The sequence below is a fragment of the Ictalurus furcatus genome, chromosome 4, assembly GCF_023375685.1.
Source record: "Ictalurus furcatus strain D&B chromosome 4, Billie_1.0, whole genome shotgun sequence".
Lineage (NCBI taxonomy): Eukaryota > Metazoa > Chordata > Actinopteri > Siluriformes > Ictaluridae > Ictalurus > Ictalurus furcatus.
The window spans coordinates 24,437,938-24,452,377 of NC_071258.1; the positions used below are offsets into that span (position 1 = coordinate 24,437,938).

At 41.9% G+C, this 14,440-nt stretch overlaps 1 protein-coding gene across 9 annotated transcripts in view; it reads left to right on the forward strand.

Annotated features, from left to right (window-relative positions):
- zbbx (zinc finger, B-box domain containing) overlaps positions 1–14,440 on the forward strand; it is an 86,190-nt gene that overhangs the window by 26,902 nt on the left and 44,848 nt on the right. For all 9 annotated transcript variants that reach the window (XM_053623431.1, XM_053623436.1, XM_053623437.1 and 6 more), the window contains one exon: positions 2,965–3,076. In XM_053623431.1, the coding sequence (XP_053479406.1) occupies positions 2,965–3,076 (112 nt within the window). The remainder of the gene's footprint in view (positions 1–2,964; positions 3,077–14,440) is intronic.

Consider the following 14,440-nt stretch of genomic DNA (forward strand, 5'->3'; position numbering starts at 1 on the left):
ATGGGTGAATGAATAGTGTGAATGGGTGAAAGTGTAAAGCACTTTGGATAAAAACGCTATATAAGTGCACCATTTGCCAAGTATTCACAGCCTTTTCCATGACACTCAAAATTGAGCTCAGTTGCATCCTGTTTCCACTGATCATCCTTGAGATGTTTCTACAACTTGATTGGAGTCCACCTGTGGTAAATTCAGTTGATTGGACATGATTTGGAAACACATCTGTCTATATAAGGTCCCACAGTTAACAGTGCATGTCAGAGCACAAACCAAGCCATGAAGTCCAAGGAATTGTCTGTAGACCTCCGAGACAGGATCATATTGAGGCACAGATCTGGGGAAGGGTACAGAAACATTTCTGCAGCATTGAAGGTCCCAATGAGCACAGTGGCCTCCATCATCCATAAATGGAAGAAGTTTGGAACCACCAGGACACTTCCTAGAGCTGTCCACCCGCCCAAACTGAGCGATTGGGGGAGAAGGGACTTAGTCACGGAGGTGACCAAAAACCCGATGGTCACTCTGACAGAGCTCCAGCGTGTCTCTGTGGAGAGAGGAGAACCTTCCAGAAGAACAACCATCTCTGCAGCACTCCACCAAACAGGTCTGTATGGTAGAGTGGCCAGACGGAAGTCACTCCTCAGTAAAAGGCATATGACAGCCCACCTGGAGTTTGCCAAAAGGCACCTGAAGAACTCTCAGACCAAGACCAAGACAAAGATTGAACTCTTTGGCCTGAATGGCAAGCGGCATGTCTGGAGGAAACCAGGCACCACTCATCACCTGGCCAATACCATCCCTACAGTGAAGCATGGTGGTGGCAGCATCATGCTATGGGGATGTTTTTCAGTGGCAGGAACTGGGAGACTAGTCAGGATTGAGGGAAAGATGAATGCAGCAATGTACAGAGACATCCTTGATGAAGACCTGCTCCAGAGCGCTCTGGACCTCAGACTGGGGCGAAGGTTCATCTTCCAACAGGACAACGACCCTAAGCACACAGCCAAGATAACAAAGGAGTGGCTACAGGACAACTCTGTGAATGTCCTTGAGTGGCCCAGCCGGAGCTCAGACTTGAACCTGATTGAACATCTCTGTAGAGCTCTGAAAATGGCTGTGCACTGATGCTCCCCATGCAACCTGATGGAGCTTGAGAGGTCCTGCAAAGAAGAATGGGAGAAACTGCCCAAAAATAAGTGTGCCAAGCTTGTAGCATCATACTCAAAAAGACTTGAGGCTGTAATTGGTGCCAAAGGTGCTTCAACAAAGTATTGAGCAAAGGCTGTGAATACTTATGTACATGTGCATTTTTTGTTTTTTATTTTTAATACATTTGCAAAGATTTCAAACAAACTTCTTTCACATTGTCATTATGTGGTATTGTTTGTAGGATTTTGAGGAAAATAATTAATTTAATCCATTTTGGAATAAGGCTGTAACATAACAAAATGTGGAAAAAGTGGAGCGCTGTGAATACTTTCTGGATGCACTGTATGTGCTTGTTAAACATCCCATTCCAGAGTGTGTCCCTGTTTGCTAAAATGTCCACTTTTGTGGGATAGCTTTATGCTAAATTTTGGAGCTTGGCTGTGGGAAATTGTCCATTCAGCCATAAGAGTATCTATAAAGTTAGGTATTGATGTTGGGAAAGAAAACCTGGGGTGAAGTCTGTATTCCAGGTTATCCCAAAGGTGTTCAGTGGTGTTGGGGTCAGGCTCTGTGCAGGCCACTTGATTTCTTCCATTCCTACCTTGGCAAACCTTGCTTTGTGCACAGGGGCACTGTCATATAACAGACTTTGGCTAGGCTTTATAGTTCTAGTGGAAAAAAAAAAAATCTTAAAGCTACAGCATACAAAGACATTTTAGAGAATTGTGTGCTTCTAATTTTGTGGCAACAGTTTGGAGAAGGCCACATGGCATGGATGTGATGGTCAGGTATCCACATACCTTTGGCCATATTGTGTATCTGATTTAATGAATAGACAACATGAAGTGAAACTCTGTAAATATGTTGAGAAGAGCAACTACAGCATATTCGACATACAAGCAACTTGATAAAACATCTTAAACATAAAACTCATCAAGGAGAGTTCACTGGTAGCAGCACACAGCAACAACCAGTACTGCAATAAGTGATAGGAAGGTGAAATGTGTTTTTCTTATAAAGGTACAGAATAAAATTTCCAAAGTGAAACAAAGCCCGCACTTCACCGTTGCAGCCCTTCTCTATCCAAGGTAACTAATGTAGCCCGCTAATGCACTTCATTTACAATAAACTAGTCAATATTATAAATAATGAGCCTAGTAGTAATGAACTACCCAAAGCATGACAACAAGCACTTCCAGGTTTGCACTGACTGTGTTTACTTTTGACACATGCATTTTGTTTCTGTCCTGTCTCCGCCCCTGTTCTGTAATTGGTTATATCCTAATGTCTCAGCTGTTCTTGTTTCCCTCTTTGATTAGTTTGTATATTTAAACCCCCATGTGTATTTGTTCCAGGCGAAGTACTGCGTTTCTGTGTGTTGCCGCCAGTGTGTTACCAAGCCTTTGTTCTGTGTTCTCATTTCCGATTCTTGATCTTGGCCCTAGTTTCTCATTTTGTGCTTTGCCTTGCCTCGTTTATGCCCATTTATGCCCGTTTATGCCTGTAGATCGCCTGACCCACGGCTGTTTTTTTTACCATGTTTTTGCCTATCGATTTGGATTTGTCTGCCTATATCTTTTAATAAAAGCTTTAACTGCACTTGCAGCCATCTCCAATCCACGTTACACGACAATCAATATCAGCATTGATATAAATGTGTACCAAAATACGTGTGTATTTGGTCTGGAAAAAAAAGCCATTAGTGCATCACTAATTAAGACTACACAAAAATAAACTAACAGCATTTCTGGGAGTAGCAAAACCAAAACTAAAGATCTGTAACCTGCTCACATTACTCTGTCTTTTCTCTTATAGCAAGCATGGAGGTGATGGGGACCCAGACTGGAGGAAGAACTCACATACGTATTGAATTTAGGGATCATGGTCTAAGCTACATGGAAAGGCTGATGCTGAAGAAACACCGCAGGTCTGTAGTGCTTCTTTAGCCTATAAATTACTGTCCTAGGAGATGCTAAATAGCCTCACTTAACCTCCTGGGCCTTAATTAAGACAGACCAGTTAATGACTTTCCCCAGGCTTAAAAATCCCCCTGAACCCTATTAGGCAGTTTTCCTTGAGGAATGGAAATCAAACATGTAACAGTGTTCTTTGATGCTGCATTGATGCTAATACATTGAGTTATGTCACAACTGGAAGATATAATTTCAACATGAAGGATGTTCTTGACAGAGAATGTGATTTTATTCTTGCTCATCCCCCTACTGAGTTCAGTAATAGCTCAATTTTCCATTGAGGTCACTGGAGATGCCTAGTTAATTCCAAAAACCCCAGCCTGCAGAGTAAACCCTAGTGTGCTAAGAAGAATGTCATTAGTTCTTTTTTTCAGATAAAAATGCCCTTGAGTGTAGGAAAGGCACTGTAAAAATAAAATTAATTATTACTAGTTAGTGGACAAATCACTATCCAGGGTGCCTAAGACAAGCAGATTCCATGTCTTTTAGTTTTGGCCAGCTGACAAATATATTTAACAAACAGAAAAAGAACACCTACTTTATTGATTGTAGCAAAACAAAAAATGGTATGTTTGCCATATTTAAACTTAATGTGACACAGTTCCCAAATCCTGATTCCACATATGTTGATATACTGTATATGATGTTACATACAGGTGATCAACATATGATTTTGATTGCAACTGTATAGAGTGTATGCACATGACATCACGGTAGCCGGAACTCGCCGCGGTCATGCCCACTGAGTGTCAAAAAGACTGAACGGCAGCATTAGTGTACTGTGTGAATTCTGCAAAAACACAGAAAAAATACATATAAAATGGGAAAAAGCTGTTTTGCCATCGACTGTGCTAACAGATTCAACAAGAATTCGGAGCTATCTTTTTACAGAGTGCCAAAAAACCAATCATTCCTTTTTTTTATTAAGTCAGGCAGTATAAGTGTAAGTTCTTTTGGCATATGGTATTCATGATGTACAACATCAGTATTAACTCAATCAATCCGCAAATATAAAGAATTCACAACAATAGTCATTAAATAAAGTTGTGTGATAAAGTAGAATGACACAGGACTATATGCATGTGTATATATATATATATATATATATATATATATATATATATATATATATATATATACATACACACACACACACACACACACACAGTGGTGCTTGAAAGTTTGTGAAACCTTTAGAATATGAGGTAAAACATCATCAGATTTTCATGCAAGTCCTAAAAGCAGATAAAGAGAACCCAATTAAACCAATATATTGTATGTGGTCATTTATTTATTGAGGAAAATGTATCCAGTATTACATATCTCTGAGTGGCAAAAGTATTTGAACCTCTAGGATTAGCATTTATTTTAAGGTGATATTAGAGTCAGGTATTTTCAACCAGTGGAATGACAATCAGGTGTAAGTGAGCACCCCGTTTTGTTTAAAGAACAGTGATCTATCAAAGTGATCTATCACAACACATGTTTGTGGAAGTTTATCATGGCAAAAACAAAGGAGATTTCTGAGGATCTCAGAAAAAGGAGTTGTTGATGCTCTTCAAGCTGGAGAAGGTTACAAAACCATCTCTAAAGAGTTTCTAAAGAGTTTGGACTCCACCAATCCACAGTCAGACAGATGTACAAATGGAGGAAATTCAAGACCACTGTTACCCTTCCCAGGAGTGGTCGACCAACAAAGAGCAAGAGCAAGACATGTAATAGTCTGTGAGGTCACAAAGGAACCCAGGGTAACGTCTAAGCAACTACAGGCCTCTCTCACATTGACTAATTTTATTGGTCATGAGTCCACCATCAGGAGAACACTGAACAACAATGGTGTGCATGGTAGGGTTGCAAGGAGAGCCACTGCTCTCCAAAAAAAAAAAAACATTGCTGCCCATCTGCAGTTCAAAGATCACATGGATCACAAGCCAGAAGCTTATTGGAAAAATGTTTTATACATGGATGAGACCAAAATAGAACTTTCTGTTTTAAATGAGAAGCATAATGTTTGGAGAAAGGAAAACACTGCATTACAGCATAAGAATCTTATCTCATCTGTGAAATATGGTGGTGGTAGTATCATGGTTTTGGCTTGTTTTGCTGCATCTGGGCCAGGGCGGCTTGCCATCATTGATGGAACAATGAATTCTGAATGATGTCAGCAAATTCTAAAGGAAAATGTCAGGACATCTGTCCGTGAACTGAATCTCAAAAGTTGGTCAAGCAGCATGACAACGATCCTAAACACACAAGTTTGTTCTAATAAAGAACAGTTAAAGACGAATAAAGTTAATGTTTTGGAATGGCCAGGTCAAAGTCCTGACCTTAATTCAATAGAAATGTTGTGGAAGGACCTGAAGCAAGCAGTTCATGTGAGAAAACCCATCAACATCCCAGAGTTGAAGCTGTACTATACTTAGGAGTGGGCTAAAATTCCTCCAAGCCACTGTGCAATACTGATAAACACTTACCGGAAACGTTTAGTTGCAGTTATTGCTGCACAAGCGGCCACACCAGATTCTGAAAGCAAAGGTTGACATACTTTTGCCACTCACAGATATGTAATATTGGATAATTTTCCTCAATAAATATAATATTTTTAAATATTGGGTTCTCTTTGTCTACTTTTAGGACTTGTGTGAAAATATGTTGTTTGAGGTCATGTATATATAGAAATGTATAACATTTTAAAGGGCTCACAAACTTTCAAGCACCACTGTGTACACACACACACACACACACACACATTTTATATACAGTATCTCACAAAAGTGAGTACACCCTTCACATTTTTGTAAATATTTGATTATATCTTTTCATGTGACAACACTGAAGAAATGACACTTTTCTACAATATAAAGTAGTGAGTGTACAGCTTGTGTAACAGTGTAAATTTGCTGTCCCCTCAAAATAACTCAACACACAGCCATTAATGTCTAAACCACTGGCAACAAAAGTGAGTACACCCCTAAGTGACAGTGTCCAAATTGGGCCCAATTAGCCATTTTCCCTCCCTGGTGTCATGTGACTTGTTAGTGTTACAAGGTCTCAGGTGTGAATGGGGAGCAGGTGTGTTAAATTTGGTGTCATTGCTCTCACACTCCCTCATAGTGGTCACTAGAAGTTCAACATGGCACCTCATGGCAAAGAACTCTCTGAGGATCTGAAAAAAAGAATTGTTGCTCTACATAAAGATGGCCTAGGCTATAAGAACACTGCCAAGACCCTGACACTGAGCTGCAGCACGGTGGCCAAGCCCATACACCAGTTTAACAGAACAGGTTCCACTCAGAACATGGTTGCTGTGGTCGACCAAAGACGTCGAGTGCACGTGCTCAGCGTCATATCCAGAGGTTGTCTTTGGGAAATAGACATATGAGTGCTGCCAGCATCGCTGCAGAGGTTGAAGGGGTGGGGGGTCAGCCTGTCAGTGCTCAGACCATACGCCGCACACTGCATCAAATTGGTCTACATGGCTTTCGTGCCAGAAGGAAGCCTCTTCTAAAGATGATGCACAAGAAAGCCCACAAACAGTTTGCTGAAGACAAGCAGACTAAGGACATGGATTACTGGAACCATGTCCTGTGGTCTGATGAGACCAAGATAAACTTATTTGGTTCAGATGGTGTCAAGTGTGTGTGTGGCGGCAACCAGGTGAGGAGTACAAAGACAAGTGTGTCTTGCCTACAGTCAAGCATGGTGGTGGGAGTGTCATGATCTGGGGCTGCATGAGTGCTGCCGGCACTGGGGAGCTACAGTTCATTGAGGGAACCATGAATGCCAACATGTACTGTGACATACTGAAGCAGAGCATGACCTGCTCCCTTCAGAGACTGGGCCGCAGGGCAGTATTCCAGCATGATAACGACCACAAACACACCTCCAAGACGACCACTGCCTTTCTAAAGAAGCTGAGGGTGAAGGTGATGGACTGGCCAAGCATGTCTCCAGACCTAAACCCTATTGAGCATCTGTGGGGCATCCTCAAACGGAAGGTGGAGGAGCACAAGGTCTCTAACATCCACCAGCTCCGTGATGTCGTCATGGAGGAGTGGAAGAGGACTCCAGTGGCAATCTGTGAAGCTCTGGTGAACTCCATACCCAAGAGGGTTAAGGCAGTGCTGGAAAATAATGGTGGCCACAAAAAATATTTAACATTTAAAAAAATAATAATAATATTTAGAAGTTAATGCATCTTATTGTTAACGTACGTAGTGTACATTTCTCGTAGGCTATTCTGTGAGTTGAGGTGGTAGTGAGCTGGTGCCATAAACAAGGTGAAATCAACTATAACAAAAAAACAACAAAGGATTAATTATAGCTGATGGTGCACCAGGTACTGCAAAAAAGAAAAAGACTTATTACTTTAATGAGGCGTGGGAGAGAGAATTTATCTTCAAAAATGTCAAAGGCAAAAGTGCATGCCTCATCTGTGCACCTAGCATTGCGGTATCCAAGAGGCACAACGCAGAGAGACATTTCACCACAATCCACAAGACCTTCAAAAGCAGTTATCCACCAGGTACATCACTTAGAAAAGCAAAAGTTAACCTGTTGAAAGGAATATTAAGAAGGTATCAATAATTTTTTACCAGACCCACTAAGAAGTCACAGACTGTAACTGAAGCTTCATATAGGGTTGCTCATTTTTTGACAAAACACAAAAAATCATTCTCGGATGGTGAAATTGTCAAGGTAGCAATGACTGTAATCGCGAACATACTGTTTAAAGATCACAAGAATGGAGATGAAATCATGTCTGCACTCTCCGATGTTCAACTGGTGGCAAACACAAATGCAAGACGAGTCATGGCTATATCCGTGGATGTAACAAAGCAACTGGAGAAAGACTTAGGGTTCGTGCAAATGGTTTTCCACACCATGTGATGAGTCTGTAGATTTTAGCCGTAGAGTGTTTGTGACTTTACAGTGAACGAGGAATTCCTGACAGTACTCTATTCAATTCAATTCAATTTTATTTGTATAGCGCTTTTTACAATAGACATTGTCTCAAAGCAACTTTACAGAAATATCAACATGGTATACAGATATTAAAGGTGCGAATTTATCCCAACTGAGCAAGCCACTGAGTGGCGACGGTGGCAAGGAAAAACTCCCTAAGATGTTTTAAGAGGAAGAAACCTTGAGAGGAACCCGACTCAGAAGGGAACCCATCCTCATCTGGGTAACAACAGATAGTGTGAAAAAGTTCATTATGGATTTATATGAAGTCTGTATGGCCTTAGGAGCAGCCGTAGTCCCAGCAGTCTGGAATTAGAGAAGATTTGAGCTCCATCCAGAGGCAGAAAGGATCTGGATCTCTAGTATCTCCATAAATTCATGTGGGGCTCGGCGAAAGGAGAGAGGGAGAAAAAAGATAATTATGACTGCGAAGTAGTAGAACAGAATCTAGTCAGGGTAGGCTTGAGTAAACAAATACGTTTTAAGCCTAGACTTAAACACTGAGACTGTGTCTGAGTCCCGAACACTAATAGGAAGACTGTTCCATAACTGTGGGGCTCTGTAAGCGAAGGCTCTTCCCCCTGCTGTAGCCTTCACTATTCGAGGTACCGTCAAATAGCCTGCATCTTTTGATCTAAGTAGGCGTGGCGGATTATATAAAACCAAAAGGTCGCTTAGATATTGTGGCGCGAGACCATTTAGTGCTTTATAGGTTAATAAAAGTATTTTATAGTTAATGCGAGATTTTACTGGGAGCCAATGCAGTATTGATAATATCGGTGTGATATGGTCGTACCTTCTAGTTCTAGTTAGGACTCTAGCAGCTGCATTCTGGACTAACTGGAGCTTATTTATATTCCTACTGGAACATCCAGACAGTAAGGCATTACAGTAATCTAATCTAGAGGTGACGAATGCATGAACTAGTATTTCCGCATCATGTAGTGACAATATGTTTCTTATTTTAGAAATATTTCTGAGATGAAAGAAGGCTATCCTAGTAATATTATCTACATGAGCATCAAATGATAGGCTGGAGTCAATAATCACTCCAAGGTCTTTAACTGCTGCACATGATGAAACAGAAAGACCATCCAGAGTAACCATGTGATCAGAAAGATTACTTCTAGCTACACGTGGGCCTAATAAAAGTATTTCTGTTTTATCAGAATTAAGTAGAAGGAAGTTAGTTAACATCCAATGTCTAATGTCCTTTACACAATCCTCAACTTTACTAAGCTTCTGTCTGTCCTCTGGCTTCGCTGAAACATACAACTGTGTATCATCAGCATAACAGTGGAAGCTAATTCCATGTTTACGAATAATTTGACCTAGGGGTAGCATATATAAAGTAAAGAGCAGTGGGCCTAAAACAGAACCCTGTGGAACTCCAAAAGTAACCTCAGTACGCATGGAGAATTCACTATTTACATCTACGAACTGATAACGATCGGTCAGATAAGACCTGAGCCAGGAGAGGACTGTTCCCTTAATACCAACAACATTTTCTAATCTATCAAGGAGAATAGTGTGACCTATAGTATCAAAAGCTGCACTAAGGTCGAGTAACACAAGCAGAGAGACACAACCCTGATCGTAGGTCAGTAGATGGTCATTTACTACTTTAACTAATGCTGTCTCTGTGCTATGATGAGGTCTAAACCCTGACTGATACATTTCATGAATGTTATTCCTATCTAAGTACGAGCATAACTGCTTTGCTACAACCTTTTCTAAAATCTTAGAGATGAAGGGGAGATTTGATATTGGTCTATAGCTGGACAATTGAGACGGGTCAAGATCAGGTTTTTTAATCAAGGGTTTAATAACTGCTAAGTACTACCCCTTAAGACAACAACAAGGGGTGTTGATATTTATGATGCGGTTACTTCATCAACAAAAACGTACCATTAGAAAAGCTGGTATCAGTGACAGCTGTTGGAGCCCCTATGATGACTGGTCGCCACACTGGATTCGTTGCGCTATGCAGAGGGGGCCTGGATTTCCCAAAGTTTCTACATTACCACTGCATTATACACCATCAGGCAATGTGTGCCAAAGTGATGGGATTTGATCATGTAATGACCCCGTAGTGAAAATAATTAACATCATCCGGTCAAAAGGTAAACATCACAGGTCATTCAAGGTACTTAAGGAGTTCTCAGCTGAATATGTTGACCTGTTGCTTCACACTGAAATTCAGTGGCTGAGCAAAGGAAGGATTTTGCAGCTTTTTTCTGCACTTTTGAGTGAAATCAAAGTGTTCATGGAATCCAGAGGGGAGGACACCTCCATGCTTGAGGACGCTGAGTGGCTACTGGACCTTGCTTTCCTAACTAACATCATTGGGAAATTTAATAATTTGAACTGTGAACTGCAAGGTAAAGGTAAGACAATCAGTGACATGATCAGTGCTGTGAATGCATTTAATGCCAAGATCAGGTTTTTCTCCACATATTTACAGAGGAAAAAAGTTGTATCACTTTCCATCCATGCAGTCAATGCTAAGCAACAAGGCTTTTGCATCTGAGGTCTTTGACAGAGTATTAAATAAGTACTCTGAACGCTTGACAAAGCTTGGACAAAAATTTGAGGACAGATTCAATGACTTTGATAAGCTGCAACCATGCGTGTCATTCATTGCAAATCCTTTCATGCCAGTGGACATATTGTACATTTCTGAGAAACGAAGTGATTCATTGAACCTGGATTCTAGTGATGTTGAAATGGATATTCTCACTATGCAACGTGCCATTAACCTCAAAGCCCATCAGGGGGCCGCAGACTTTTGGAAACTTGTTGACCCAGAGAAATACATAAACATTTGCACAGCAGCCATGAAAGTAGCTTGTATTTTTGGTTCAACTTACCTGTGTGAATCTGCATTTTCAGACATGAATTTTATTAAGAACAAACACAGAACATACCTTACTGATGCACATTTGGAGTTGCAGTGTCAGGTTAAACTCCTGATTATAGGGCACTTGTAGACATTATGCAATGCCAAGCTTCCCAATAAAAGGCTATTAGTTGACCACTGTATTTTTTTTCTGCCTAATAAAGTAGGCTGATTTGGACAGAATACAGCAGTCATTATAAAGAAGATTTATTGTCAAAGTTATTGTTAAACTCTGACAAGTGACTCTTGAAATTAAATGGAATTAAATTATGTAGGGATATGTGTTCAGTGAAATGTGAAAGAAAAGATTATAAAAAGGTACATATTTCAATACATTTTCTTGGAATGTTTTTCAGGATTGATTGTTTAAAAATATTAAAACTGCTTGTGAGAAATCATTAACATTTTTTATGCCAGTGTCACGTAGTGGAATGTGAGGCGGAAGCAAGTGCAGATAAAGACGTTTTATTTAGGAACGACAGGCAGACAAATCCAAATCATTAGACAGAAGCATAGTCAAAACAGGCAATTGATCAGGCAATCACCAAACAGGGATAAATAGGGTGAGGCTTGAATCAGAGTTGGTAAGTGAGAAATGAGGTCAATAAACATGAAATGAAACAAGACGAGAACAAAGAACAACCACTTGGCAAAGAGTTAAACTCAATACAACGCAAAATCATAGTGTTAGAGCAGTCACATATACTGTGGTGTGTGTGTGAGAGAGATTGGAAACAGGTGTGTGTGATTAGTATTCCGAAGAAGGTGAACATGTGTGCGTGTGGGAAGTGTAGTCCATGGCGGCCATGTTTGTAGGCTGCTGTGCAGGATGGGAATGTAGTCACTGGTTTGCTGTGAGATGACAGAACCCCAAATACACTCCCTCCCCAGGTGGTCCTGGCCCTCTGGGCTAAATGTCTTCACATGAACCAGGAGACAGAGCAGCATCCTCAGCGGAGCAGGAGGGCAAAGTGACGTCCTCAGCAGAGCAGGAAGGCAGAGCAGCATCCTCAGTGGAGCAGGATGGCAGAGCAGCGTCCTCAGCGGACTCTGGTGTAAGCATAACTTGGTTGGTCGTGGCATCAGTTTCAGACTGGAACTTGGCGTAGAAGGTCACATCGTCGACCTTTAGATGGAACTTGCCGTTAGCAGAGCTTGGGTTGGCAGTCTCTTCAACTTCGGACAGGAACTTGGCTTGAAAGGTTGCCTCTTCGGCCTCGTACAGGAACTTGGATTGATGCTGGAGCTCTGGAGCTGAGACCACCTCATGGGTCTCAGGTTGAAACTCTGGGGCTGAGGTCATTATGTTGACATCTGGCTGGAGCTCAGTAGGTGAGACATCCTCAGGGGTCTCAAGCTGGAGCTCTGAGGTCGCCACGTTGAGCTCTGGCTGGAGCGCAGCAGGTGAAACCACCTCGTGGGTCTCAGGTTTGATCTCTGGTGCCGAACTCATTACGTTGACCTCTGGCTGGAGCTCAGTAGGTAAGACCTCCTCGTGGGTCTTGAGCTGGAGCTTGGCTGCTGAGACCACATAGTGGGTCTTAGGCAGGAGCTTTGGGAAGGAGGTTGCAATGCAAGTCTGCTGATAATATGTAGTAAATGGCACATCTGGTTCATCTTTGAGTCATGGTTCCCCTACAAGATCCTCAAAGATCGCCCAGAAGTCTGGGCTACAGTGAGGGGAAAAAAGTATTTGATCCCCTGCTGATTTTGTACGTTTGCCCACTGACAAAGAAATGATCAGTCTATAATTTTAATGGTAGATTTATTTGAACAGTGAGAGACAGAATAACAACAAAAAAAATCCAGAAAAATGCATGTCAAAAATGTTATAAATTGATTTGCATTTTAATGAGGGAAATAAGTATTTGACCCCTCTGCAAAACATGACTTAGTACTTGGTGGCAAAACCCTTGTTGGCAATCACAGAGGTCAGAAGTTTCTTGTAGTTGGCCACCAGGTTTGCACACATCTCAGGAGGGATTTTGTCCCACTCCTCTTTGCAGATCTTCTCCAAGTCATTAAGGTTTCGAGGCTGACGTTTGGCAACTCGAACCTTCAGCTCCCTCCACAGATTTTCTATGGGATTAAGGTCTGGAGACTGGCTAGGCCACTCCAGGACCTTAATGTGCTTCTTCTTGAGCCACTCCTTTGTTGCCTTGGCTGTGTGTTTTGGGTCATTGTCATGCTGGAATACCCATCCATGACCCATTTTCAATGCCCTGGCTGAGGGAAGGAGGTTCTCCCCCAAGATTTGACGGTACATGGCCCCGTCCATCGTCCCTCTGATGCGGTGAAGTCCTGTCCCCTTAGCAGAAAAACACCCCCAAAGCATAATGTTTCCACCTCCATGTTTGACGGTGGGGATGGTGTTCTTGGGGTCATAGGCGGCATTCCTCGTCCTCCAAACACGGCGAGTTGAGTTGATGCCAAAGAGCTCCATTTTGGTCTCATCTGACCACAACACTTTCACCCAGTTGTCCTCTGAATCATTCAGATGTTCATTGGCAAACTTCAGACGGGCATGTATATGTGCTTTCTTGAGCAGGGGGACCTTGCGGGCGCTGCAGGATTTCAGTCCTTCACAGCGTAGTGTGTTACCAATAGTTTTCTTGGTGACTATGGTCCCAGCTGCCTTGAGATCATTGACAAGATCCTCCCGTGTAGTTCTGGGCTGATTCCTCACTGTTCTCATGATCCTTGGCACTCCATGAGGTGAGATCTTGCATGAAGCCCCAGGCCGAGGGAGATTGACAGTTCTTTTGTGTTTCTTCCATTTGCGAATAATCGCACCAACTGTTGTCACCTTCTCACCAAGCTGCTTGGCAATGGTCTTGTAGCCCATTCCAGACTTGTGTGGGTCTACAGTCTTGTCCCTGACATCCTTGGAGAGCTCTTTGGTCTTGGCCATGGTGGAGAGTTTGGAATCTGATTGATTGATTGCTCCTGTGGACAGGTGTCTTTTATACAGGTAACAAGCTGAGATTAGGAGCACTCCCTTTAAGAGTGTACTCCTAATCTCAGCTCGTTACCTGTATAAAAGATACCTGGGAGCCAGAAATCTTTCTGATTGAGAGGGGGTCAAATACTTATTTCCCTCATTAAAATGCAAATCAATTTATAACATTTTTGACATGCGTTTTTCTGGATTTTTTTGTTGTTATTCTGTCTCTCACTGTTCAAATAAACCTACCATTAAAATTATAGAATGATCATTTCTTTGTCAGTGGGCAAACGTACAAAATCAGCAGGGGATCAAATACTTTTTTCCCTCACTGTACCTCATGACAAGTCCCACAAACAGATTGACACTCTCCAGTCCCCAAGATCCCATGGATGCTGAACGCTGTCCCCACTGGCGCGCTGGGCTTCAAAACCGGGACAACAAGAGCCCTAGCCATTGCTTCTCGCCAGGCTTGGGGTCCGTTATGCTGGAAAAGTATATCTGGCAGTC